The following is a 26,894-nucleotide window of genomic DNA, read 5'->3' as shown; positions in this document are numbered from 1 at the left end:
TCCAGCTTCTCAACCAGCTGTGCCACCGCGAGTGAGCCTCCTGGACTTGCGATTGAGAACGCCTGCGGGGAGCACTTCCCGGGGCCTGGCTTGGTCAGGGCCCAGACAAGGCCCTCCAGCTCTCCCTGGCTGGTTTATTCATCTGCAAACAGGGGCCAGGATGGGGCCTCCCCTAACGGGCCTGGAAATAGCAGAGGGCTCAGAGCCGGCCCGGGTGGAGGCCGCTGGGGTCCCAGCCCAGCAGTGACGTGGGGCCGGTGGTAGGAAGGCCAGAGGGAGGGGCCTTGGGCTCCCAGAAGGGCTCCCGCATCATGGGGGGTGGCGGCCAGGAGCAGTGGCTGGTGGACTTGGGTCAGCCCTGCCTGGGGGCCTGCTCGGTGACCTCACCGAGGGGGTGTGGTTAGGAGGGAGGGCCCCTCCCTGGGGGGAGGCCGCAGGCCTGGTTGAGCCGCAGGCCTGGCTGCCTGGGGCAGGAAAGGGGGCTTTCACTGCTTTGCTCTCACCTGGGGGTGTGGGCCCTAGACATGGAGGAGACAAGTGGGGTGTGTGGCTAGAGCCCGACCCGGCCTGGGCAGTGGTCTTGGTTCAGCCTCGGCCCAGACCCTGACCCCGTTCTAGCTAGGGCCGGGCCCCCGACCCCTGCGGACGGGTGACCCTTGAGGCTCACGTGGGCAGCAGTGTGGTGTGGCTCTGGGCCCTCAGCTCTGAGGGCCGTCCAGGGACACTGGCAGAAGAGCCAGGCCATGTGCCCTTGCCCCCGGGGTCTCCCCAGGTGTCCAGCAGCTATGCGCGGTGAGGTGGCGGGTCAGGCCCTTGGAGAGGCCTGTAGTCCTGTGGCTTCCTGGTAAACACGCACGCACACAGGAACAGCCCGCGGCCCAGGAGGGGCAGGTGTTTGTGTGCTGCTCAGGGCGCCCGCGGCTGGCTCCTTCCTTGCCTGTACTGGGAGCGAAGCTCGCTCTGGGGGGGTGCGGGATCCCTTCTCCCTGTCTTTTGCCCCCTCCCCGGGGATGCCCGCATAACCCTCCTAGACAAGGCACGGAGCAGAGTGTGAGCCTGGGAGCGGCGCTGGAGGCCCTCCACCGCGTCTGGGTCCCAGCTGCGGGCCCTGTCTGCACCCAGGTTGAGGTTCCAGGGGCCCAGCCGGCCTGGTGGGTAGCTGGGGAATGGGGTGCTGGGCGGGGCAGAGGTAAGAGTTGTCTGCCGCGGGGGATGGAGGACCTGCCGGGTGAGCAGGTGGGATTGGGCCAAGCCCCGTGGCCAGGGGCATCTGCTGACCACTGGGTTGTGCCGGAGGGACCTTGACAGCATCTCGTTTGGCCCCTCACTGTACAGATGGGGAAACTGAGGCCAGTGATGTGCCCAAGTCCTCCCAGCCCGTCTGTGCGGGTGGGAGTGAGGCTGGCTGGGTGCTCCTGCTGAGGCCCCTGGCCCTGGCCCTTTGGGGCCTAGAGAGTGAGAGACAGGCATGAGGTGCTTGACGGCTGTCTCTGTGGCCCAGCAGCATCCCTCCTTGAGGCGCTGTCACAGCGGGACCCCGCTCCTGGCCACCTGCACTGTTACCATCTTGGCAAGCACCTGGTGGCCGATGCTGGCCATTTGGCCCCTGTGGTCTGTCCCCGCTTCTCCGAGCTGCTGGAGGGCAGAGCCGCTTGTTTACCTCCGGTGCGTGGCCAGCCCTGTGGGCGAGTGGTGGACGGTGGCCCAGGGCAGAGGCTGACCAGAGCCGGAGGTTTCCCTGGGGAGCCCTTGAGAGATGCGTAAGGTGGTGCATGGCTGTGAGTGAGGCTGCCACACCCTCAGCCCACTGTGCTCTGGCGCCTGGGCCTCTGCACCTGAGCCCCTTTCCCGGAGGACCGGCTGGCCCAGAGCAGTGTGGGCTTGGAAATGCCACAGAGGCTGGCGTTCTGCAGAGGAGGGGGTGACTGTCCCGGGGCGGGGGTGGACATCCTGGGGTGCCCGGGCTCAGGGGATGGGGGCTGGGCCTCTGTTGCCACAGACTGCCCTGAAATCGTGTGTCGGGGTTCAGCACGCTCCCGGGGGAGGGGTGTGTCCCTCCCTCTGTCCCTCTCTGCCCTGTCCTGGTGGCTGTCCTGTCACCTCAGGGCCCTGGGTCAGCCCTAGCAGGAGCCGTCCTTCCTTGTGCTCCCAGATGGGGAAACCAAGGCCCAGGGAGGGTGGCTCGCTCGGCGCGGCCTTGTAGCAGGGCCCGGGGGAAGCACTGGCCGGGACCCCTCCTGGGAGGTGGGGCGCCCGGGGACCCCTTCCCTTTTCATTTCTTCTTCTCCCCTCCTCCCCAGACGCTGCCTGCCGCTGACCAGCCCGGGATTTATGGAGAGAGCCTCAGAGGGCCACTCTGAGCGCCGCTGCGGCCAGCATTGCTGCCGCGCCTGGTGCTGAGACCCCACGCCTCCGGCCCTCACCATTGCCCTCGCCCGCCCATGGCCCCCGCCGCCCGGCCCGGGGCCGGCTCTGCCGCCTGAGCCCCCTGCCCCCTTCCAGGACTCGCCGTACCCCGATGGGGTAACGTGACGGAGGCCCCGTGTCACAGCCGCCTGCTCCCACCCCAAGGCCGCCCCGTTGGTTCAGTTCGAGTTCATTCTTCCTTTGGTCCTTGGGGGTTTGGGGCCTTTGAGTGAAGGCGGCCGTCGACCTGTCCACGGATGCAGACGGGGCGTCCCCAGCGACAGGACAGCGCTGGCCACGGCCGCAGCGGCCGGACTCACTTTGGGCTTTTTAAAGATTTCTTTGCTGACTGTTTTTGGTTGTCGTTATTTTTGCTTTTGCCCCCTTGTAATTATCCAGCTCCGAGAGACAGGAGCTTGGACTGGTTCGTTTTACTTCCGGGGGCTCTTTCGTTCCTTTCGTTTTTTAAAGATTTGGGTTTTCTTTTTTAATTATCCACCCGTTAATCCGGGCAGCATCCTCCCCCCTCCCAAGTATTTGCACAATATTTGTGCGCGGTGTTGGGGGGCAGGTTTTTAAAGAAGCATTTTCTCTCTCTTGGACAAGCACAGGGATCTCGTTCTCCTTGGGTTCTGGGGGGCTGCTGGGGCCTTCTCCCACCCGCGTCCCCGACCCTGCCTGCAGCCCCGTCCCGGGCGCCGCCCCGCCTTCGGGGTGCAGCCATGGCGCGGATGAACCGGCCGGCCCCCGTGGAGGTCAGCTACAAGAACATGCGCTTCCTCATCACGCACAACCCCACCAACGCCACCCTCAGCAGCTTCATCGCGGTGAGTGTCCAGCACGCCCGGCCGCGCGGCCGGGGCCTCCCGAGGGCCGCAGGGTGAGACGCAAAGCTGTCGGCCCAGGGACTGCGCGTGGGAGCGGAGCTGCCAGCCTGGTTACAGGGTCCCCGGGGGGCACCCGAGGGTGTCCTTCCCGCAGAGCTGGTGTGAGGACTGCGGGGGTATCCGCTGGGCCCAATGGGGCCTGCAGGGTGGGCAGCGGGAGTGCACGCTGCACGAACAGAGGCAGGTTCCGAGGCAGGAGGAGAAACGGGCCTCGCCTCCTCGGGACGTCACCTGTGGCCGGCGCAGTCCCGAGCCTTTGCTGGCCGTTTGGCCTCTGTGCGGAGGCTGAGCGAAGGAGGAGGGAAGGTCCCCCACGTGAGGACTGGCTGCTTCAACAGCCTGGACACAGGTGGTCGCAGGGCACGAAGGCCAGCTGCACGGCCAGCCCAGGCCACAGGAAGCCCACCTGTGGGGGAGTGGTGGGTGGGGAGTGGCGGTGGGGGAGTCCTTGGGTTGGAACAGGCCGGCTGCGCGCTTCAGGCCACAGATATCTGTGTGAGGAGGGGCTGGGCGGGAGTCTGAGGTGGCCCCGGGAGAGAGTGACCGCCGGACCCTGGGAGCCAGCAGGTTGAGGTGTGCGCTGCTCGTGGCCGCAGCAGATGGGGCCAGGTGTGTCTGCAGAGCCTGCGGCTCTCCACCTGGCCCCTGCGGGAGACTGGCCTCTGTAGTGCCCCTTCCTGTTTGCAGAGCCTGTGGCTGTGTGCAGGGCCTTTGTGGCCTCAGACCTCCAGCCATCCCCTCTGCAACATGAGATAAGCTCCCTTGAGCTCTTGTCATGGTTGAACAGGGGCCTGGGCACGAGGGGACTTCAGCAACTCCGTAGAGAGAGGCAGTGGGCCCCCTGCCATTGGGGGACCTGGACCCTGGATGTTGAGGTGGGACCCTGTAGGGGAGGGCTGCCCCCCGTATAGCCTGTGATTAGGGTCAGGGCTGGGTGTGACCAGGATTAGGGCTCAGTGTGTGTTGGAGGGTCAGGACTCAGTGTGGGAGCAGGGTCAGAGCTCAGTCTGTCACTAGAGGCAGGGCTCAGTGTGTGACCGGGGGCAGCGCTCAGTCTGTGATGCGGGTCAGGGCTCAGCCCTGGGCTGGGTGGAAGCACCCTCGGCTGCAGGCACAGAGGGATCTGAGGTACCCCTTTGGCCTCAGAGCCCTGCACCACCGCCCCCTGCTCCCCGCATTCTCAGAATAGCTCTGTGCTGTCCTCACTGGGTCCAGTGTCCCCGTCGCATGATGAGCAAGGTCCAGCAGCTGGTTCCTCACTGCTCCTAAAATAGCTGCTGGGAGCAGGTCGGGGTGGGTGCAGCGCCGGCACGTGGACCCCGTGGAGTGGAGCCCTCCGCCCCAGCGTATAAATATCCCTACGCCTGGCTGTGACCTTCTCCCTGGCAGCCCGGGGCTTCCCCGCTGGTGTGCAGGGCCTGGCTCCCTCCTGGCTGCCATCTGGGCAGGCGCCTGCCCTCCCCGCCCCGAGGCCTGCCCCGCCGAGACTCTGAAAGCCCCGGTTCGGGGTCTGGCTGTGCCCCTTGACTGGACTTGTCCCTGCAACCCTGGCTGGGAGGGCTGCCCAGCGCAGGGACCGTGCAGGGGCTCATGTGTGGGCTGGTGGTGTCCTGTCCCTGCCTGGGGACCCAGGATCTTTGCCTGGAAATTGCTGATGTGATCTGGGGCCCTGAGCACCCGAGAGGAGGGAGGTAGTGCTAGGAAGCTGGCTCCTGGCTGGGTAGCCACGATGGCAAGGAGGGTCGGTGGGGACACCCTCCCTGCTGCTGGGTGGGCCCAGGGACAGTTGCCCCAGGAGCATCAGGAAAGACTGTCCCACCCTCGGCAAGTCACTGAGCCTGAAAGTCAGTGAGCCACTGGTGATTCACGCTGGGTGTCACCTTTCTGCCCAGTCAGGGGGTCCCCAGCCCTGAGCCCCGCAGTCCCGGCTCAGCCCTGCCTTCCTTCCCCTGCCAGGACCTGAAGAAGTACGGGGCCACCACCGTGGTGCGTGTGTGCGAAGTGACCTACGACAAGGCCCCGCTGGAGAAGGACGGCATCACCGTCGTGGTGAGGCTGCCGCGCGGGGCGGGGCTGCAGGGGGCTGGGGCGCCGCACCGGGAAGCAGGCACGCGTGGCCTCTCCGCGTGCACCCTGCTGCGCCCCCCTCGCCGTGTTCGTGCCCGGGCCTCACCTCTAAGGGTCTGGGCTGCCTCAGGGGCGCACCTCTGTCTCCCTGCCTGGCGTTCGGGGCCCTGTCGCCAGGCAGTGGGTGCCTCCGGGAGGGTGGGCTGGGGGCACCTGGCGGGCCCCTGGGGAGGCTCTACCGAGGCGGTGGGGAGGGACCCTGGGGGCTGTTTCCTTGGTCCCCGGTGCTGGGGACCTGCGTCTAGGCGGCAGGCCCTGTGGGATGGGCCACGGGTTTCCCGGTGCCTCGACCAGAGCCCTGGGGCCAGCCCTCTGGGGAGGACGCCGAGCCAGGCGACCGTGGTGAGAGTGGTGGCAGGGTCGGAGCCTCAGGGTCAGACGGGCCTGCCTGAGTCCCGCCTCTGCCCCTTCCCCGCTGAGTGACCCCAGTTTCCTCACCTGTAGAGCGTGGGTGCTTGAAAGGCACCAGGTGAACGTGGTAAAGCGACCCGTGGCGCAGGGAGTCCGCAGCCTTTCACACCCCTCTCACTGCAGCAGGAAGGATCTGAGTTAGACTTACAGCCGCCAGGCAGACCGGTTTCCTCCAGGGGTTGCTGAATCTGGAGTCCGGCAACAGGATTAGGTGACCCGGGGGCCTAGCCTTGGTGGGCACATGTGGATGCACTCAACGGCACTAAGTCTGCTCCACTGGCACTTAAGTGCTTCCATCCTCACTGGGCCCGGCCTGCTCTGTACAGCTGTGCTGGGGGCTGGGGACACAGACAGGCACATGTCACCATGTTTGTGGGCCAGACCCCTTGGGCCTCCTGACCCAGAACCTCTCAGGCTGGGTGAGGGTCAGGCTTTGACCCCAGAATCGCAGTGTGGGCTGATGGGGAAGGGGGTAGGGCTCCCGGGGCTCCTTGAAGAAAAGAGCAGGGTGTTCCGGGGAGGCTTCCTGGAGGAGAGGGCAGCTGAGGGAGCGGAGAGGATGAAGAGGAGCCTCGCAGTGGGGAGCTTCCTGGCCCTGTGCCCTGGCCCTCACCTCGTGGGCTCCCGACATCCTCTGTGCTTCCCGAGAGCCCGTGGGCAGGCCAGCCTGTGCCCCTCACCCCACCTTCAGGTGTGGAGGGCCCTCACGGGCTGCTTCCTTCCGCAGGACTGGCCGTTTGACGACGGGGCGCCTCCGCCCGGCAGAGTGGTGGAGGACTGGCTGAGCCTGCTGAAGACCAAGTTCTGTGACGACCCCGGCAGCTGCGTGGCTGTGCACTGCGTGGCCGGCCTGGGACGGTGAGCTGGCGGGGCGGGGCAGCCGGCTTGAACCCGGGGACCCTGTGGCCTGGCTCCCTCTCGGATGTGGGTGCTGACCTCCTTCCTTGGAAGTTCCCAGACCTGGGCGGGGAGGAAGTCCTTCCCAGAGTCTGACCCTGCTCCCTCCTGCTGTGGTTGGCACTGTGCACTTGAGCAGGAAGGAGCTGCCAGCCCCGCCCCTCTCCAGGCACAAAGGCCCGGCCCCCAGCAGATAGCCTGGGTTTCACTGACGGACCCAGGTGGTGGAATCCCCGTTTGCAGAGGGACTGGCTGAGTGGGGTTGATAGCCAAGAGTCAGTCTCTTATCCACAACCAGACCTAAGCCCAGCGCTTTACTCTCCCTCCTTCAACCTTCTCGCCAACATATTTACACACAAGGAGCCTGAGGCACAGAGAGGTTGCCTGGCTCACCTGAGGTCACACAGCAGGGTCGGGAGGAGCATGTGCCCTCCACAGGGGAGGGCAGGGCACTGGGGGAGTCTGGGCAGCCCTCAGGCCCCAAGGGGGAAGGCATTGCTCTGTGTCTTCAGTAGGTGGCCTGTCAGGGGAGGGCTTGGGAGTAGAGGCTCGGATGTGATTTCGTTCTGCCGTCCGCTCTAGGGCTCCGGTCCTCGTGGCTCTGGCCCTCATCGAGAGTGGGATGAAGTACGAGGACGCCATCCAGTTCATCCGACAGTGAGTGGCCGGTGGGGGAGGGCGGTGGTGAGCGCTCAGGGGTCCGGGTTGAGGGGGCCCTTATCCTGTGCTCCCCGCCCCGCAAGGCCCAGTGCCCTGCCAGTGGGCACTCCTGACCCCTGGCCCCGGGGTGTCCTCTGAGGCATCCCCCGGTCCAGTGCAGTCTCCTTTTGTGGTACCAACGTACCGCTCAGGCCGCCTGGCCCTGACTGAGGACTGGTGTCTGAGTGTGGCCTTCTCCCCTGGCTGGGAGGTATGAGTGAGGAGAGGCTCCAGTGAGGGCCTGGCTGGTCCCACCTCCGTGGCCTGCGGCTCCCTCAGCCTGGGGCGCGGGGCAGTCCAGACAGGCTGGGCTGCGCTGAGTAACGAGCAGGCCCGTGTAGGGAGTTGCGGCAAACAGCTCTTTAAGCCTCCAGCACTCCTGATGAGGGGTGTCATTCTCCTTACCTGGGAGAGGAAGGACCCCCAGAAGCCATCCAGCCCAGCCCCTCTGTGAAAGGAACCTCCCGTGGCACCTGCCCACCTTCCCCAACACCCCAGGGATGACTGACGCACGGCGGTCTTTCAGAGCTGCCCTTCTGAAGCCCTGGCCCCTGGGGCCTCTGCCCCAGCTTCTCAGCCCCCATGGGGGTCTCCCCCCTCCCCCTCCTCGGGTGGGGGGCTCCTGGTGGTGGAAAAGAGCCCTGGTGGTGCAGGGTCTTGGGGTGTCAGCAGGGACAGTGGGGCGGATGGCAGAGGACCTGGGCCTGCACTGGGCCTGCCCCCGCCCCAGCCCAGCCGCCGTGTGCGTGTGTGCGTGCGTGTGTGTGTGTGAGACACGCACGCTCTGTGCCTGTGTGTGTTCTTGTGCTGCTCCCCCAGTGGCAGCTCCCAGGGCACAGCCACCTTTCTCCCAGAGGCAGGCTTGTTTACCAGCCAGACAGCCAGGCCCGCGTGCACCCGTGGGAGCTCAGGCCTCCTCGGGAGCCCGGCACTCCTTCACACACGCGCGCACACACAGGCACACGCTGTTTCTCTCCGTGAGCCTGTGTGCAGCTCTGCAGATCCAAGGGGCACCAGGGCGAGGGCCGGGCCTTCCCCGGAGCCCTTCCTGCACCCACCTCGTTGGTGGTTCCCCAGCTTGAGGCCCGAGGCCCGTGACTGGGGGCTGGGCCCAGCCCGGTGACTCAGAAGCACAGGCTTGCACCTCCCCCGCTCACGTTTCCTTGGCCAGAGCAAGTCTGTGGCCACGTCTGAGGTCACGGGCGGGTGGGGACAGATGGCCTCCAGAAGCGTCCGGTGGGCAGCCCTAGGTGCCCTCACACCTGGGCACCTGAGGTCCACCTCCCCCCTCCTGTACTCCCGCCCCCCCCCCCACCCCGGCCAGCCGGGATGCTCAGGCTCCACCCCTGCGGCCTCTGGGGTCCCAGGGCCTGGGGGTGAGGTGGTACCCAGGTAGACACGGGGACCTCGTGGGTGGGGTCAGGGAGCCAGCCTGGAGGAGGTGATAGCCAGGTGAGTCGAAGGCCCGCAGCGGTGACTGCAGGTGATGGGGGAAGGGTGATTCTGGCCGCAGGAGCAGCCCGGGGAAAGGCCTAGAGGCGGGACGGGCTCTGCTGGCTACGAGGACCCGCTCCAGCCCCACTGGACTCTGGTGCCTCGAGGCCCTGGGGCAGGGCAGGTGGCCGAGCCCGGGTCCCGCCTGATCCCCCCTGTTCCGTCTGCCCAGGAAGCGGCGTGGAGCGATCAACAGCAAACAGCTCACCTACCTGGAAAAATACCGGCCCAAGCAGAGACTGCGGTTCAAGGACCCGCACGCGCACAAGACCAAGTGCTGTGTCATGTAGCTCAGGACCCCGGCGCCCTGGCCTCGGGCTCAGCGGGGCTCCGCCTCCCTCCTCTCCAGATGCCTCGCACACCCGCCGCCAACGGTCCGGCCCGCCCCACGCGCCCTCTGCTGTCTCCTGTCACCGTCCCCCTGCGTCTCTGTCCGCACGCGCGTGCAGGTGTGTGTGTGTGTGCTCGCACCACTGTCTGGCCCATCCTTCCTTTTGTCTACGTGCCCGCGTCTGTCTCGTCCTCCGTGCCCCGTGTGTCTCTGTCTGCGCCCTCGGCTCCTTCTGTTCCTCTGAGGCTTAATTCCCCCTAATCTCCCCCTCACCCTGTGTCCCTGGCTCTCCTGCCAGTGCCCTGCCCCTGCCCCTGGGCGGCTCTCCTCTTTGGCCCGTTGGTTTGGGGGCTGGTGTAGTTTTTACCCACTGGGCCCGGCTCCTCCTCTGCAGCCCCTCACCCTGAGGTGAGGCACCTTAAATTATTTGGTCTGGGGCGGTCAGATGTTCTGGACACTCGAAGGCAATAAAACCGGACCCTGTGGCTGTGTGTGTTTGGTGGGGGCCAGGCGGCCTCGAGTGGGCAGGCGGGGCCCCGGGAAGGCCCCTGAACAGGACGGGGCCGGCAGCCCCTCTGGCCGGCTGTGCTGGGGCGCCCCCTGGCGTCCACGCCGGGTCCTTGCGCTCCCTGGCTTAGGGGCAGGGGCCATCCCAGATAGACCAGAGCAAGGGCGGTGGCCTGAGCGGGCTCTGCCCAGTTGCCATGGTGCTGTTTCAAGGCCGGGTCACCGGCATTGCTCCTGTGCAGGACAGGGCGGGTCATTTGGTAATTCCTCAGGGCTTGTGTCCAGTGGGATGGCTGCGCTGCCCCCACCAGGTGTCCTTAGAGGCCCAGAGCAGGGAGCGGGTGATGGTGGCCGACTGGGCCTGCCGTGATAGGTCAGAGTGTGTGTGGGAGGGGCAGGGTCTGCCTGGGGGCATGGGTTGCCCTGCTCCCAGCCTCCCCATGTGCAGCTCTCAGCTCTCGCAGGGCTGGGGGCCGGCCCCTCCCTGGGTCGGGTGGGCTGCACCTTCCCCAGGTGGGAGGGTGGCCCACCCACCAGGTCACAGGCCCTGTCTCCCCGCCCCTGGTCTGCCTTGGCCGGCCTGGCGGTGAACTGTTGCTGCTGGTACGGTTAATGGGGCACCTCCCGTGAGCCCGGGTCTAGAGCCCCCCGCCCTGCTGGCCAGGACTGGGCTCCCACCACTTCAGACTTCTCCTGTCTCAGTTCCCCTGGGGGCTTGCCCGGTCACCATTGGCTCCAGGAACCTGTTGGGTCCAGGCCCACCCAGCTCTAAGCTTTTACTAAACCAGACTTCCCAGAGGGAGGGTGAACTGTGGCCGGGTGGAGGGATGTGCGGGAGGCCTGCCTGCCCACTGCCCGGAGGTGGCCAGGGGGCAAGTGCTGGGTGAAACCAGGGAAGTCCCTCTGTTTCAGGAGAGATGGCACTCCTACCCACCAGCTGGACCGAGGGGACCCTCCCCCTCAGGCCTCTTGGTCCTGAAGGAGTGCACCCCTCCCCCCCAGGCAGGGGGTTGCAGCGGAGGAGAGATGGGGGGGCACCCGCGGAGGTCCGTGGACAAGATGGAGAGTCGTGAAAAGGCAAACCCACCCAGAGCTCCTCCTCAGGTGCCCTGTTCAGAGATGCACAGACGGGGAGACGGGGCTTCCAGGTGGAGAGGGGCCGCCAGCTCTACCAAGAGTTATTTCCTCCTTTCCCCAAACGCACCCAAGAACACAAGTGAATCTGGGGCGTGTCCATGAAGTTGCTGTATTTTTTCAACCCACCATCCAGGTTTTGGGGTCTCCTGGGTGCCAGCCGTGTGCAGCCCCATCCCTGCCCCGAGGGGCTCACAGTCTAAGGGGGGTGGTGAGCCGGCTAGGGGGGTGCCCGGCCTCAGGAGGGGCTGACGAGGGGCAGGGGGCCTTGTTTGGCAGGCCCTCGAGGGATGGGGCTTGTGGAGGTGTCGAGGCTGGGGATGTGGCCAAGGCGCTCCAGGTGGAAGCTCTGTCTGGGCGGAGTGGGGAGGGTCAGGAAGGGCATGGGGGGTGGTGGTGGGGGAAAGCAGGGGGCAGGCTGGGCTGGGCTGGACCTCCTGTTGGAGGGTGGCCGGCTGGGGTCCCGAGAGAGACACCCTGGGGGGAGGCCCTAGGGAGGACTCCGGCGAGGGAGGGTCTCACAGGCAGGGAAAGGGCCCACCTGCCCATTGCACAAGTGGAAAGACCAAGACTGGGGGGGGAAGGACCTCCTGAAGGTCAGGTGGGTCTCCAGGGGCTCCCTGGGAGTCGGGGGACCCTTTCTAGACTCGGCCCTCCAAGGGGTCTTGGAGGAAGGTCTTACTACCCATTTTACAGATGGGACAGCTGAGACTCAGAGAGCTGAGACCCTCGCCTAAGGCCACACAGCTCATCCAGGATGGGCCAGGCCCACCAGGAAGGTCTGCCTCTGGGCCAGGCTGGTTCCGCTGCCAACCCCGGGTGCCAGCCCTGACTGGATTCAGGAGGCTAGAGATGGGGGTGGAGAGAGACCTTGAGTCGCAGGAGCTGAGGGAGACCAGCCACGGGGCCTCTTGCCCACCGTCAGCACTGCCCGTGACTACGGAGCTCTAAACCAGAGACAAGCTGAATGCCGTTGGAGTGCCTCGGTGAATGGCTGCACTCAGCAGTGAGCCCCGAGGCCCAAGGCCGCCCTGGGAGTGCCCTCCCAGCGCCCAGGACACTGGCAGGCCATGGCTTGGGCTCTGGCCAAGGGGAGCCCACCTGATCTCCATGAGGGGAGGGGTTGTCATTTGCAGGGCGCTGCACAGACTTCCCAGTTTGTCTCTGGGGGACACGGTCTCCCCGGCCTCACCCAGGCCTGCCAGTGTCCCCTGGGGCTTGCCTGGTTCCCCTGGGGACCCACGGAATGGTGGGCAGGCAGCGTACAGGTGTGACACATCTTTGTTGAATCTAGATCTTTCTTTCAAATGGAAAAATGTTATGCAGCCAAGCGCTGTGTGGACAGAGCAGGGCTGCCTGACACGGTGGGCCCGGGGCTGGGGGTGGGTGAGCAGGAAGGTGAGGGAGGACGGCTGGACGTCAGCGCGCTCCGGCTGCCACCTGCTGAAGGAAGGAGGACTGCCTGGTGGCAGGTTCTTGGATGCTGGGCTCTGGGTCATTCTTAAGATCCTCAAAAGCTCCAGGAGAGGAGGGAGAAGTCAGAGGTGCCCCCTGCGGTCCGTCTGCCCACAGCCCCGCCCTGACAGGGCAGCGCCCTCGTTCCCACCTGGGGTGCGGGGGGCAGGTTGGCACCCAGACCCCACCTCCTGGGCCTTCCGGGCCTGGGTGCTCCCCTTCCCCACCCCCTCTCAGCCCCGCGTGACCATCTGGGACACGGCCTGGGGGTGGTGGCAGATGGTATAACCTGTGTGACAGCCAGGAGCACGCTGGCCGGTGGAAGGGGCTCGGACCCGCTCCTGACCCTCTGAGGCCCCGCCCCCTCGCCGCCTTTCCTCTTGCCAGTGGCCCTCGAGCTCCAGCTGCAGTGGCGAGGCAGGCGCCGGGCGGGCGGGTGAGCTCAGGGCGCTCAGGCGGGGCAGGCCCGGGGGTCCGCGAGCCCGGCCCCGCTCACCCACGAAGAGCGCTGCCCAGGTCTCGATGTGCCGACGGCGGCTGTGCAGGCAGCCGAGGGCCTGTGCCAAGGGGGTGCTGAGCCCCTTCTGGCTGCGGCTCATCTGGGGAGCACGCCTGTCACTCGCTGGGGCCAGAGGGCTGGGCCCGCAGAGCATGGACCGGAGCCCCAGCCCCGGGGAGCCCGGCTCCTGGCCCCCCTCCCCTCCCATCCCCCGCTGCGGCCCTGAACCAGGCAGCTCCAGAGGAAGTGGCTGGCGCCGAGGCTCGCCCCCCAGGCCAGCATGCAGGAGAGGGCGTGGCGCAGCCGCACCGCGGTGGAAGGCGAGCTTGGCCTGCTGGGGGGACCGCAGGGGAGGGCCCGGGCTGGGGTAGGGTCTGAGGAAGCCGCAGCGTGGGCGCGGCCCCTCCTGGGCTCCTTCCCGCTGCCTGTGAGGCTGCGCTCAGCCCGCCCACCTCCCTGGCCGTGGCACCAGGCCCCGCTCAGCCCCTATTGGCTGGGACACTGGCCGCTATTGTCCATCTCCCTGGCCTCTGGGAGCTCCAGGAAGGCCAAGCTGCGTCTTAGTGGCCTGGCGTGGGGCACGGGCTGGCACACAGTAGGGCTCAGCCCATATCTCAGCAAGTTCAACGAACAACCTGAGCCCCGACTGCAGGCCAGGTGCCGGGGACACAGCAGTGAGCAGGACAGACAGCATCCTGACCACAGACGGCACGGCCACGTGTTTGCACGTGTGTGTGAGTGCACGTGTGTGCACATGGGGAGGGGCAGGGAAACCAAGGAGGGGGCCAAACCTGTTGCCCCAGGGAGCACCCCCTGCCATCTACAGACCCCCAGTCCCCTGCCCCCTGCTACCCGTGGGTCCCCAGCCCCGCCAAGGCGAAGGCCCATCGGGAGGCACTGACTGTGACGATGGCCCGGCAGCTGTCCTTCAGGTGCAGGAGCAGGGCCACCATGCTCTGGTGCACCTGGGTTCTCAGGCCACTTAGCTTTCTGCCTGTCATTGACGCCACCAGCTCCCCGAACAGTGCCATGGCTGCTGCCTGGACTCCATCCCGCTCCTGCAAGGCAGAGGCTCAGGGCCAGAGCCAGACCTGCCTGGGGCTCCTGACCCTCCGCTCCGTGGTGGGGACGGGGCTCAGTCCCCTCAGCGGGACCCTTTCACCTGGGCTCAGGGCTCTCAGGGACAGGGCTCCTGGGGAGGGTCACAGGCCATCCTCAGGGACCTGAAATCGTTTCTCTCTCATGCTCACAATCACATCCTGACAACCCGAGTGTCATGAATGCAGCTGGGGGGGCGGGGCTTATCCCTCTAATTTCCCAGTGAAGGAAAATCTGCCATTGCAAACGTGCTGACAGGTCAGGAAGGTGAAGACAGATGGGGTTGGAGAGACTGGATGTCGGCGCTAGTTCAGCCCCATGGAGAGGGGCGAGCGCCACCTGGTGGCCTCCCGGTTGGTCCACCTGCGCCGGTGCACACCCAGGGAGCTGCCCTGGACCTCCACCTCCCTGCCGCAGCTGGACCGTGGCCTGGGGTCCTCCCCGCCTTCGAGGAAGGGAGCGGGGGAGGCACAGGAAGGGCACGAGATGGGGGCACTCGCCCCTCCCTGGGCACACTCACGTCGTTGGAGAAGGAGTGGGCGTTGATGGCGATGCCAAGGCTCTGGGCCTTTGTGCTGTGTGCGCCCAGGCGGTGCAGCACGTCCGTCACGGTGCCCATGACGCGCACCACCACCGGCTCGCTGCTGTGGAAGAAGCCCGTCGAGGAAGGGCGGCAGCAGTCCACGGAGCAGGCGTCCCTCGGGGAGGTGGGGACAGTGGGCAGTGGGACCCCTGCCTCTGCACACACCCCGCACCCCAGCCCTGCCGGGTAGACCCAGAGCCAACACAGACTCTGCCCTTCCCAGACCCCCATCCAGGCCTGGGCACCTGCAGTTCCCTGCACCCTGCTGGATCCCGCCCTGGCTCTGCCCATGAGGGAAATGAGCTCCGAGCCCTGGTCTGTCCTCTGGGAGCTGTGGACAGACTGCGGACAGGCTTCTCCTCTCTGAGCCACTGGGGGTCCTCCTGGGGTTAGGGGAGCATTAGCCCCGGGCTAGTTGGCTCCCAGGTCCTTCCTGTCCGGCTCCGTGCTGGCCAGAGGGCCCCCACCAAGTCCTGGAGACCACCCTTCCCTTCCTCCGTCCCACCCTGCCTTTACCCCCATTCCTGGCCTCCCCATGGGTCAGAGAGGGCCTGGGGGGCTGGAGGAGACAAATTTGGTCAGGTGGGCACACACTGAGGTCGCTGGCGACTCACATCCTGGGGAGCTGGGTGCACCAGTGGTGGCTTCTATGTTGCAATGACCATTTCCCATGTTTACGTTACTTCAAAAGAAAAAGCTAAGTTCATTTTCAGCCAATTCTTTCTGCTCCTCTTGTGTGCAGGGTGCTCATGAATTGTCTGGATGGACATGTCAGAAAGGGACATGTCAGCAAATGGATGTTTCCCGCCATCAAGCCCCTTATCGATGACTTGTGCAAACTAGGCTGATTTTACCACCTTTAAGCAAGTTTTAGGCAACTTCATTGGCTTCCTCAGCTGTGTTTAGTTTTACAGTATTAAATTCATTTCAGTGACAAACACTTTCTGAGCACCAACTGGGTGCAGCCAGGGTGCTGGGACCCAGGTCTGGCAGTGGACTGGACGGGCAGAATGGATTCTAACGGGAAGGACCCAAAGTTAAACACACAACATGGCGTGTGTCAGTCAATGACGAGTGGTATGATACAGTAGGGCAGGGGTGGGACCGACTGGGGTGGAGGTACCAGCAGAGGTGGTGGTTATGAAGATTTTTAAAAAATTATTTAATTAATTATGTATTTGTTTGTTTGTTTATTTATTTTTTGGCTGTGCTGCACAGCATGTGGGATCTTAGATCCCCGACCAGAGATCGTATTGAAAAGCGGATTCTTAACCAATGGACCACCAGGGAAGTCCCTAAAGTTTTAATTTTAAGTAGGATCAGAGCATTTGTTACTGAGAAGCTGACAGCTGAGCAAATTCTTACAAAGAGGTGCTGGAAGAGCTTTCCAGCAGAAGGAGCAGCAAGTGCAAAGGCCCTGAGGCAGGAGCACGCCTGGGTGTTTGTGGGGTTTGTTGATTGGCTGAACGACCTTACTGTTTGGGGCTGGAGCAACTGGACGGGTGGAGCCCCCATCACCTGAGATGGGGGCTGCAGGAGGAGCCTGTTTAGGGTGAGGGGTCCGTTGTGCACAGGTTGAGTTTGAGATGCTGCTAGAATCCAAGCAGTTTGAGGGTCGAGGCTGGAGTTCAGGTCCGCGTTTGGGATACAGGTTTGGGAGCAATTGGCCTATAGGCGGTACATAAAGATTGGAGGATACCACCAAGGGAGCAAGTGTAGACCAAGGAGAATGGCGGGAAGGGGTCCAAGAACAGGAGGAAGAACCGGTGAAGATGACAAGACACCACCTTCGACGTGGGAGGAAAACCAAGTGAGGGAGGGGTCCTGGGGCCAAGCGGACGGAAGGTCACCCAGTCACGTGTGCTGACGGGTCCACTGTGGGGAGGTCACAGGTGACCTGAACGAGAATGGTTTCAGGTCGGCTGTGGGTGGGAGGCATGCTAACTGGAGCGTGTCTGCCTTCCTTCGATGGCCACATTTGCAGCGTTTTCAGTTGAATTATTTCATTAATATGTAGGCATGACATTGGTAGCATCTTCTAAAAGCAAAATAGAATTTCTAACAAGGACGAACATGGCTGGGCGCCGGTCCTGAAAGCAGCACGCAGATTTTCCATGTGATTGTCCCGTGACTGTCGAGTAGCTTTTAACCTAGTTGTCTGGATCCCCTCCCCCGAGGGGAGCAGTGGGATTGGTGGAGGGGGCCCTCCTTCCGCCTGCCGAGCTGGCCCCTTGTTCCCTGGTAAGAGGACCCCTTTGTGGCAGGGGTGGACTTCCCTGGCCTCCTCGCGTGACCACTGGAGCAGGAGTGAGTGATCAACTTGCAGGTCGCGCCTCAAGGGGCAGGGTGTGCCTGCTGGCTGGAGTGGGCATGGTGGTGGCCGCCCAGGCCCTGCAGAGGAGGGCAGCACCCAGAATGGAGCACAGCAAACGAGGAGCCTGCTCCCCTGGGGAGTGCAGAGCAGGACAGCCACAGCGGCGGGAGAGAAATGCACTTCTACCGTGTGTAAGCGGCCGGTTTGTGTCTTTTGCGTGTAGCTACTCTCCGGTCTCCCAGTGCACACACCGGCACCCAGTTAGTGCGATTTGTGTTTGACGGTAGACAGAAGTGGACAGTCCTGCGGGGCCATTTGTTCTCATGGGCCCCAGCGGAGGGGGCCTCTCTGGCGTCCAGGGCAGCGACTGCAGCCCCTCCCTCAGCCCTGGGGCCCACTCCATCCCTGCCCCGTTCAACGTGTCCCCACAGAAGCAGGTCTCCTTGGCCGAGGGGCTCAGGGTGTGTTGTCTCCCCCAGCCCTGCTGTGGCTGCACGCCCCCTCTGGAACCATCCGCCCTCCCTAGCCCTGGCCGTCCTGGTCTGGTAGCCCCCTCTGCTCTGTCTTCTCTGTTCCTGCAGGTCCACACTCAGTGCGGGGTAGAGAGGAAGCACATGGACACTTCCTACTGATTGCCTGTCTGGGAGAACACCTGGGGACAGGTGTCTGGATGGCTGACCACTGACAGAATGAATGAATGAGTGACAAAGCAAACGTGAATAACTGATTGAGTGAAATGAATGAATGAAAGAAATAATAAAAGAATGACTCATAAACGAAGGACCCAAGGAACAAGTGGATGGGTGGATGGATGAGTGGGTGGATGGATGGATGGATGGAGGGATGGAGGGATGAATGGCTGACTTTATGAATGGATGAGTGGGCAGGTAGGTGGATGAGCTGGGGGGCTGTAGGTGGAACGGCCAGACCCCCTAAGGCAGCATTGCGGGCCTTTCCTTCTGCTTCTTTGGTGATGTTCCAGCTGTTCATTCATTATGGGATGTGGGTTGCACGGTGATGGGGGCAGTCGGGAGGGAGTGAGGCTGAGTCTGCAATGACCGGGGGTACCTGCCCATACGATTCTCAGGGGAGGCTCCTGTCTGCGGGCCAGCCTTGGGGTGCCACCTGGGGGGCTCCTCCTAGGTGCTTGGAGGTCTGCAGGAGCGTCCGCCTATTCCCGGGTGTGGTGGAGGCAGCGTCCTTCGGGAGTAGACGCTGCACCCCTCCCGCGGCCCCGCCAAGAGGCCGTCACCAGCGCCATTCTGCAAGTGAGGAAACCGAGCCCCAGAAAGGTGATTTTGTGTCCCTAGAGCCGGGATTCCAACCCAGGGGACCTTGTCTGCACCCCGCACACCTGGCCGCTCTGGGGGTTGCTCCAGCCACGGCTCCCCTCACCCTCTTACCTTCTCTGGGTGGAAGAGGATGTTTCCCAGGACCTACAGGCTCCGCACGCAGACCTCAGGGCTGGGGTCCCTGAGGCTTTGGGCCAGCATGGTCAGGGCGGCCTGTTTGGGGAGCACCTCCAGCAGGGCAGGGCTGTAGAGGAACTGGGTGGCCCCCGGGGCAGGCGGGTCAGTCCTGGCATCCTCTCCTAGGGGCCTTCATCTGTGTCTGGGAGCAGGGCTGTAGGACCAGGGCCTGGCAGGCGGTTTGGAGAGGGGTGCTGACCTGCTCCTTCCGGGTATCTTGGTTAATGGGTATTTGAAACCCACCTCCAAGCTGGTTCGATTCTTCAATGTATAGCTGGGGAGACTGAGGCCCAGAGGGGGAAAGGGCCTTGTCTGAGGTCACACAGTGAGGCTGGGAGCAGCGTCCATCAGCAGCCTGGCTCGTGGGGCCCTTGGGGACAAAGCCCCGTGGAGGGAGGCCCAGACCTTCCTCGAGCGGGGTGGGGTGGGAGAAGCACAGGCTTTGATTGGGGTCTCCTTCTACTCTTTCACTGCCCTTTTGGCTTCACGGTCCCAGGGGTGGGACCTCGAGTCGTCAGGGAGCAGGGTGCGTGGAAAGACAGTCCCCCCAGGCTGCAGGCTGAGGGGGCGCTGGGAGGTGCGGACCCAGCCAGAAGCCCCCGACCGCGGGCCCCAAGGAGCTGGAAGCGGGAAGGAGGGGTGTGAGGGGTTTGTCGGGTAGGTGAGGTCCTGGTGTGGTTCTGGCGGCGGCTGAGGCAGCCGGACGAGGGGCTCAGGCTGTCTCTGAGGGGCTCCCCTCGCCGCACGCAGGTCCCCGTGAGGAGGACGATGGCTGCCTTCCTCCCCCGCTGCTCCTGGCTCTGCAGGCTGGGTAGCAGCTGGGTGATCAGCGCCGCGACTTGCTTGCAGCGGCTCTGCACCATGGCCCTGGGCACAGGCGAAGGGCAGGGGCAGGGCTTGGGCTTGCGGAAACAGCCCCGTGTCCCCCTCCCCACACACCCCAACCCAGGGGCCAGGCGGCCAGAGGTGTTGCTGAGCGTGGGTGGGCACATCTCTCTTCGACCGTTTCCTGCTCCCTTTGCACCCACTGGCCGCCCACTGGCTGCCAGGCCCGGGCTGAGCATGGGATGGACAGGGGAGCAGACTTGGCCCTTGTCCCCTAGGAGGCCTCAGGCCGCGGAAGGGGCCGGGGGAAGACGCCTGCATCCTAGGCTTCCAGCGTGTGCGCGTGAGAGGGGGGCGGGGCGCCCGTGCTTTCCGTGCCCTGCGTGCGCACGCGTGAGTCCGTGGGGCTGTGCTCGCAGGCAGGCCCTGGAGGTACGGAAGTCCACAGCCTAGCCTTCTGGGCAGGGGTGACCCGGGCAGTCCCCTTCCCCTGGCCCCACCCCGCCCCTACCTGGCGAGGAGGCCCATGCCCTGCGGGTCGGTGTGGGTGGTGGCGAAGAGTCCCAGGCTCCCTGCAGCTCCAGGTGGGCGAAGTCCTGCCAGTGCCCGGTGGCGGGCAGCAGGCTCTTCAGCGCCTCCAGCGACGTGCTGCGGCAGCGCAGAGGGGTCCCCAGCCAGCCTCGCCCTTGGGGAGGGTGCCTAGCCGTCGCAGGTGGAAAGGTGCCTTGTGGTTCCCGTCTGCACTCAGGGCCCGGCAGCACTGGGGCCTCCCGGGGGCAGCTCGTTCCCGGCCTCCTTCAACAGAGATGTCGGGGCGTGGGATGGTGTGCGCCCGGTGGCGGAGCCGGAGACTGGAGGGGGCCTCCTGGGAGGGGCGGGTCCAGGGGGAAGCTCGAGACAGGTTTGGCACATGGTCAGTGTGAGGTGCCCACAGCTGGCTTTCCAGGGCTGGGGCTGAGGGGACAGGGCTGCAGAGAGAGAGCTAGGGGACACCGGGGACAGGTGGTTTCCCCAGTTGCAGGGTGGAGGGGGCCCCAGCAGAGCCTCGATGGACACTGCCGTTTAAAAGTGGAGCTGAGAATGCAGAGGGGTCCCGGCACGGGAGGAGGACAGTGGGGGTGTGTGTCACGGGGGCCCGGAGGAGGGTCCACCTGCAGCTCCCGAGGATGCGGGGAAACCAGGTCCACCGGCCGCATGGTTGCGTGGACTCAAGAAAGAGCTGGACCCGGAGCACGGCGGGACGGGGTGCGGGTCAGGGACCGTGCTGCCCGTGCCCCGTCGGGGTCACACAGCCTGGCCAGGGGCCGCAGAAGCAAAGTGCGGCTAGGCCGCGGGCTCCAGACCTGCACAGTGGTGTCGAGCCATGGGCTCTGGGCTGCCCCGGGCCCTGCAGGCAGTGCACGGGCGGAGGGCCCGGGAATAGCTCGGTGGCCCGTCTCCCTGCCTAGCCACCCCGCGCCTGGTGGTGTCACCTGGACGTGTAAGTGCCCCCAGAGCGAGGCTGTCAGCTTGGACCAGGCACAGCTCTGATCAGATTTGCAAATCCAGATGTGAAGGGATGAAATGCCCTCTGTGACAGTCCCCAGTGGGGCCGACTCAAATGTCAGCTGGCCTGTCATCTTGCCCCCAAGCCGTGCTGCTAAAAAGAGGCTGCGTTTTCCGGGTCATTGGTCTCATCCAGAGTGATGCCGGTTGCAGGAGAAGGCGACTCCGGGCACACTGGCATTTCGTCTGCTCTGTGTTGACTCTCGGAAGCTTCTGGTCCTGGGGCACGTTGGGCATCTCCTCTCACGGTCGCTGTGTCCCTGCACCACAGCAGGGCTTCTGGAAAGATGGCGTTTGGCTGATTTGGGCATTCTTGGGACTCCCTTGCTGACTCTCGGGGTGAATAGCATCACTTGTGGGGCCCTAAAGCCTAAGGCCATCCCCAGCCCAGGACCCCGGGCAATGCACAGGGACTCTTGTTGCCTGAAATCCGTGCAGCTCCTTGACCGACAGAAGACGGAGGCGCTCGGGTCCGAGCCCGGCCATGCAGGACGCCCCTCCCTTCCTCCTGGGGTGAAGTCGTGCTCTCCTTCAGCCTCGCCCCAGGGATGCCTGGCGCAGAGCGACTCTGAAGGTGAGGGAGGGCGGGCTGCAGGGGCGCAGGGAGCCTGCGGGGTTCACACAGGGCTAGGACTTCCTGTGCACCAGTGCCACGGGACACGGACCGCTGTTGTCCCGGGGGGATGAGGAGATGGAGCGTGGCCCTTTCCTTCCCTCCTGGTGTCCCCCCATCTGACGTGAGCTGCAGGAGGCGGCTCTGTCTTCTCATCTTTGTACGTCGCCCCAGTGCCGACTGGATACTGTCATTTCCGCGGCACGGAGCCCCCTGTGGCTCCCCACTGCTCTGGGGCTGAGCCGTGGGGTCACCTCCTTCCTGTCCCTTCCTCTTTGGGGTACCCCTGCCTGGAAGGCTCTCTGCCCTCCTTTCCCCACCCAGCGAGCTCTAACCATCATTCAGGTCTGTCCTCAGAGGCCGGGTCCTCAGGGAGCCACATGCAGGGGGCGCCCCCCAAGGTCATCCTTTGCAGAGGCTGTGCCTCTCCTTCAGGGCACTCTCCAGGGTGTGTCATGCATCACCGGGCTGTCACTTGACCCCACCTGCATTTCCATGGGGCTGAGCTCCTGAGTGCAGGCATGGCTCTCTGGTGACTGAGCACGGTCTGTGACATGGCAAACGCCATCCGTATTCATTAAATAACGAGAGCAGGACACACAGGACGCTTAGCAAGTGTGGGCCAAATAATACATAAGCCGTTAGTCCTTTCTCTCCTCTTTTCGACCAAGAGCTGTGGGGAGCACAGAGTGGGAGGGGGACCGAGGCTGAGGCCAGGGGCCAGGGAAGGAGGCAGGTCCGAGCAGGGCCGTGGGGACTCCAGACCGGGGCAGAGCACCAACCTTCCCGTCTGTCCCTTCCTGCTCAGGAATCCCTGCTCAACCCCTGGGAAGTCACAACCCCCATGGGTCCGAGGAATCAGGAGGTCCTTGGGCCTGAGACCACGGCACCCCAACTGGGCAAATCGAACAGAAGACGTTTGGGCTGGGGTCATGATCTAACCCTTAACTGAGGCCCCAAGTGTTGGTCACTTGCATAGGGTCACCCTAGCATAGAGGCTACCCAGTCCTCTGCGGCGCCTGACCCGCACAACACCTGGGGAAGGACCAACCCCATCGCACAGAAGAAGAAACCAAGACCATGAGATGGAGAGACCAGCTCAGAGTGCTCACAGTGGGGTTAGGAGGAGATCTTAGATCTCAGATCCAGGCCCCAAACAGCATATCATTATTAACTGCTTATTTGTTCCTTGTCGACTGCCAAAACCCAGGACTACGAACAGTGTTTTAAATAAAAGAGCTTTAAATTAAACTTAAAGCTTTAAGTCGAAAAGAGGACTAATCAGGAAGTGAGAAACAAAAGGAAGCACCCCCGTGCCACAGTGAGAGATGACTGAACATTAATTTTATGTGAGCTTCCTGGCAGCCAGGGCAAGAAGGAAAATATGTTGGATTATACCTATAAGTGAATGAAGGGAGTGTCTTTGAAATGAAGAGAAATGAGATGTCCCATTAGAGTTAAAGAGATTCAGCCCATAATGGATGAAACAAGAGGAATGAGAAGTCCTTTGTGGGGCAGGGTGGACATTGCCTGGAGCAGGACCTTGCTGAGAACCAACCAAAGCAGGAAACGTCTCTAAAAGAAGGGGTTTTGTTCATCAGAGGTGCAAAGGAAAGGGAGAGTCCCAAGGCAGAGCCGTTCACACTTGCTCCTTGCCTGGCAGGAAGCCCTGCCAGACCCTCACCTGTTGCTTCCAGGGACCGGCACAGCTTAGCAGGACGTCAGGAACCTCAGAGGCCCAGGACTGGTCTGACTCTGCCTTGAGACTTGCGTGGCTGCCACAGGTGTCCCGTGCCACCCTCATGCTGCCGGCGGCACCCACAAGACAGTGGGCCTCTCGGTAGTGAGTGCCCAGATTCCTCTTCGGCCCCCGTCCCCCTTGTCGGTACCACCACATCCACCTAGTGTCAGACCTGGGGCCACAGTGACGCGCCTGGGCGGTGCTGCCCTCTGAGGCCCGGGAGCGGCTGCTGACCTCGTCGCTGTCCTTGATGGCTGGCGGACATCACTGCCGATTGGCCTGCTGTGCTCTCGGGCCCCTTGGGGTGGTATCCGCATTGCCGTTGTCCTCTGGGCAAGGGGCCCAGTCCCATCCCAGCTCCAGGGAAGGTGTGGGAGACAGACCTGGTCAGTCAGAGCCCCACATGCCCCTGGCCAAGGCAGTTGTTTCAGGGGTGGGCCTGTGAACTAAGCTGGGCCAATTAGAGCCAATAGACATGCCCAGGATGGGAGTCTGTCCTGTGGTTGCTGGGGCCTCGCCCTTCTCTTCCGGGAGGACCCGCCCAGAGAAAAGCCAGGACCTGCGAGGTGGGAGGGGGGAGGGCTGAGGCTGCTGGAGCATCTTGACACAGCTGAGCCTGAGCAGAAGGCCCCCTGGTGCTCCCCGCGAGGTGACAGCCATCCTGTTCTCTGGGGGAGCCCCGTGTGAGACAGACATATGTCCCTGCTCCCCGGAGCCCCCATTATATGGGGCACAGATGACAGCTGTAGCTGGGATGGGCTGGGGGAGAACACAGCAGGGAGGGAGGAGGGCTGCTGTTTTAGAGAAGATGGTTGAGAGACCACAGGAGGTGAGGCTACTGGGGGAAGAGCACCCCAGGAAGAGGGCGCAGCAGCTGCAAAGGTCCTGAGGCAGGAGTGTGCTGGGTTTGAGAAACGGCAGGAAGATGCTGAGGCTGGAGCAGAGGGTGTGCATGGATGGTAGGGGCTTGTGGCAGGAACTGAGGTCCTGGAGGAGACAGGCACCCAGATGAGGAAGGACCAGTGGGCCTCTGGAAGGATTGGGCCCTTCTCAGAGTTAAAGGGGGAGGAAGCAGGGAGGGTTCTGAGCACAGGCGGGGTCTGACCTGACTTAGGGGTGGAGGGCAGTGGGGGGGTGGTAAGGGGGAGAAGGGGAGGCTGGACCTCATGGGGCGGCGGAGGGAAGCTGATGGACCGGGCAGTTCATCATAGCTTTCTCCTAACCCTCCTGTTTCTGGAAGGAGAACTCTTTAACAGCTTATTAGGGAAGATGCATGCATTTTGCATGGTTGATTTGAATAAAAAAGGAACTTGGTGCACATTCGAATTCAGAAGCAATATGAGAGAAGTGACAGTTTTTTTCAGTGAGTGTCTTGAGGAGAGCTGTTAAAGCTGACAGCTTGTGTGAAGCTCATCATAATACCAACAAATGAAAAGAGGTTGCCCCGCGGCGCTTAAAGGCTCGCTTAATGGATTTCTCCAGATACGCCGCAGTGCAGAGGAAGGCAAGTCCGCCGGCCCGGGCCACGACCCTCCCACAGGGGCCAGTCCACACTGGTCAGGAGGGGGTGGGGGGAGGCTGACAACGGTCCAGCGCATCAGAGCGAAAACGTGCCAGGGTCCGGCGCCCTGTGCAAGGGAACCCGGAGGGCGTCTGCCTGCGGGGCCGAGTGGTGGCTGGGCAGGCATCCCTGCCGTCCTATGGGCTCTAGCTCAGCAATGCACAGACATTCTGTGTGGCTCAGAGGAAGCCTCCTCTCCTGCCTCTGGCCTCCTCACCTGGCCTATTCCCGCTCAGCCTTTAGGGCTCGCCCTACAGTCACTTCCTCCTGGAAGCCTGCCGTGGCTGCTTCCTCCTAAGCCTGGGTTTCCTGGGGTCCAGCTCCCCTGGCACCAACCTGGGTCAACTTAGGGGCCATCACTGGTGTGTGCAGAGCTTTTCAGTGTCCTTGTGCCCATTTTGCACATGAGGAAACTGAGGACTGGAGACAGGATGTGCTCTGATCAGGGCCCTGCCTCGTAACGGGGAGATGGTGCAGGTCAGGCCTGCCTAGTCCCATGGCCTTTCTGCCTGGTCGGGGGGAAGCACGGCCCTGCAAGACTGGGGGAGGCAGGGGGCACCGGGGCTCTCCAGTGTCAGTGACCATGACGGCCCTCTTGTTTTCTTTGCTAGGTGTCTTTGGGCCTGAGTGCTGGGTGGAAGGGGCTGGAGGGGCAAGAGGGACCCTGGAATGATGGGGTGTGGGCGGGGAGGGCATAGTTGGGAGGTTTGATGAGGTGCAACCCCCAGCTTTCAGAGACACCCCAGGGGGGCTGCCCTTGAGCACTGGGGAGGCCACACCAGTCCCATCTGACCCTGGCTGAGTGGGCTCAGAGGACTCTGGGAGATTCCAGAGTGAGGTCACCACCCACCTAGAAGTGGCATCTTTGCAGTGAGAAGGGCCTGGACTCAAATCCCTGCTCTGCCCCGTGCTGGCTGGGTGACCTTGGCCAAGTCACTTCACCTCTCGAGGGCAAAGCTGCCTCGAGGGGCTTAGGTGAGACGGCTCCCCAGGAGCGAGGGTGCACAGAGGGCCAAGGCTTCTATTCTACTCCCTGTGGGTGTCTGTCACTCAGTTGGCACCTCTGTACTGGGCACCGTCACAGTCAGGCAATGTCCCAGGGTACTGGGCAGAGACAGAATCAGTAAGAATCCTGGGCGTGACCCCCCTAGGGTTTGACTTGGGCAGCAAACAATGGTGCGTCAGACACTGCCCCACGTGCGTAAAGCAGGGCGGGAGGGGGCACGGCAGGAGGGGGCACGGCAGGAGGACGCATCTGGGTGTCCTCGACTGTAAGCAGGGCAGTCGAGAGGCCTCCGCTAAGAAGGGGGGTGCCTGCGGAGACCTGAGAGCAATGGGAGAGGCTGCAGCTCTGAGATGGTGGCCTGCGTGGTGTGTTCAGGGCCAGTGTGGTCGGCGTGGCCTGAGCAGCAGAGGGCAGGAGGACAGTGAGGTCGTGGGGCAGCGTCACGACTTGTTGGGTGCCATAAAGGTTTTGACATGGGGGCCACTGGAATGTTTGGAGCGGAGAAGAGACGTGATCCAACCTAGTTTTAAAGGGCCACTCTGGCTGCTGGGACGGAGGGGCTGGAAACGGGCCAGGACGCGCAGTGAGAGCTCGTTATGTCATAACTAGGGTGGTGGTGGCGGCGGCTGGGGGAGATGGAGGCAGGTGGACCACAGGGCTTCCCAGGGGCTGGGCTGAGGGGTGGAGAAGAGAGCCAAGGCGACACCGAGAGCTTTGGCCTGAAGCTGGAGGATGAATCGCCACGTCTGACACAGGAGCTGGCAAGACGAACAGGTGCAGGGCAGGGTCAGGGGGTGGCCTGGATGTGGCAAGTGGACGCCCATTAGACATCCCCGTGCATCCGGCCAGAGCGAACATTCGGGAGGCGCCTGGGCTTAGGTGATATTTAAACCAGGGGGCTGGAAGTGGCCACCAGGGCAGGGAGTGTAAGTGAAGATGGGGCCTGAGGCTCAGCCCTGTGGCCCCTGCGTTAAGAAGCCAGGGGCACAGGAGGAAGCAGCCAGGAGGCTGTGCAGGAGCGGCTGGGCTTGTGGCGGAGGAGCCAGGTGAGGGTGGGCTCTGGGAGCCAAGTCAGGAAACTGTTCCCAGCCCAGGAATAAGCCCACGCAGACCTGGTCAATTGATTTACAACAAAGGAGCCAAGAACATGCAATGGGGAAAGGACAGTCTCTTCAACAAATGGTGCTGGGAAAACTGGGCAGCCACGTACGAAAGAATGCAACTGGACCTCTATCTTACAGCACACACAAAAATTAACTCGAAATGGATTAAAGACTTGAATATAAGACCTG

General features: G+C 63.6%; 2 protein-coding genes across 5 annotated transcripts in view; one reads left to right on the top strand and one right to left on the bottom strand.

Moving 5' to 3' along the window:
* Nucleotides 1-9,711, top strand: part of PTP4A3 (protein tyrosine phosphatase 4A3) — a 34,530-nt gene extending 24,819 nt beyond the window's left edge. For 3 of the 4 annotated variants that reach the window (XM_079902057.1, XM_079902056.1, XM_079902055.1), the window contains exons 2-6: nucleotides 2,301-3,233; nucleotides 5,250-5,342; nucleotides 6,559-6,689; nucleotides 7,311-7,385; nucleotides 9,094-9,711. In XM_079902057.1, the coding sequence (XP_079758183.1) occupies nucleotides 3,129-3,233; nucleotides 5,250-5,342; nucleotides 6,559-6,689; nucleotides 7,311-7,385; nucleotides 9,094-9,211 (522 nt within the window). In that variant the 5' untranslated portion in view covers nucleotides 2,301-3,128 and the 3' untranslated portion in view covers nucleotides 9,212-9,711. The remainder of the gene's footprint in view (nucleotides 1-2,300; nucleotides 3,234-5,249; nucleotides 5,343-6,558; nucleotides 6,690-7,310; nucleotides 7,386-9,093) is intronic. The other variant, XM_079902058.1, reaches the window with a different exon arrangement.
* A 2,628-nt stretch (nucleotides 9,712-12,339) lies between these two features.
* The window catches only part of LOC307176051 (maestro heat-like repeat family member 5), a gene marked incomplete at its 5' end in the record, with an annotated part of 39,465 nt that continues 24,910 nt past the window's right edge, over nucleotides 12,340-26,894 (bottom strand). Inside the window, 9 exon segments of the mRNA XM_079901797.1 lie at nucleotides 12,340-13,272; nucleotides 13,700-13,905; nucleotides 14,466-14,603; nucleotides 14,605-14,643; nucleotides 18,246-18,278; nucleotides 18,282-18,389; nucleotides 19,064-19,178; nucleotides 19,648-19,697; nucleotides 19,703-19,784. Coding sequence (XP_079757923.1) covers nucleotides 12,582-13,272; nucleotides 13,700-13,905; nucleotides 14,466-14,603; nucleotides 14,605-14,643; nucleotides 18,246-18,278; nucleotides 18,282-18,389; nucleotides 19,064-19,178; nucleotides 19,648-19,697; nucleotides 19,703-19,784 — 1,462 coding nt within the window. The 3' untranslated portion in view covers nucleotides 12,340-12,581.

This window comes from Stenella coeruleoalba (genome assembly GCF_951394435.1).
Source record: "Stenella coeruleoalba genome assembly, chromosome: 17".
Lineage (NCBI taxonomy): Eukaryota > Metazoa > Chordata > Mammalia > Artiodactyla > Delphinidae > Stenella > Stenella coeruleoalba.
The sequence above is the reverse complement of the archived record's forward strand: the minus strand, read 5'-3'. Positions and strand labels throughout refer to the sequence as shown.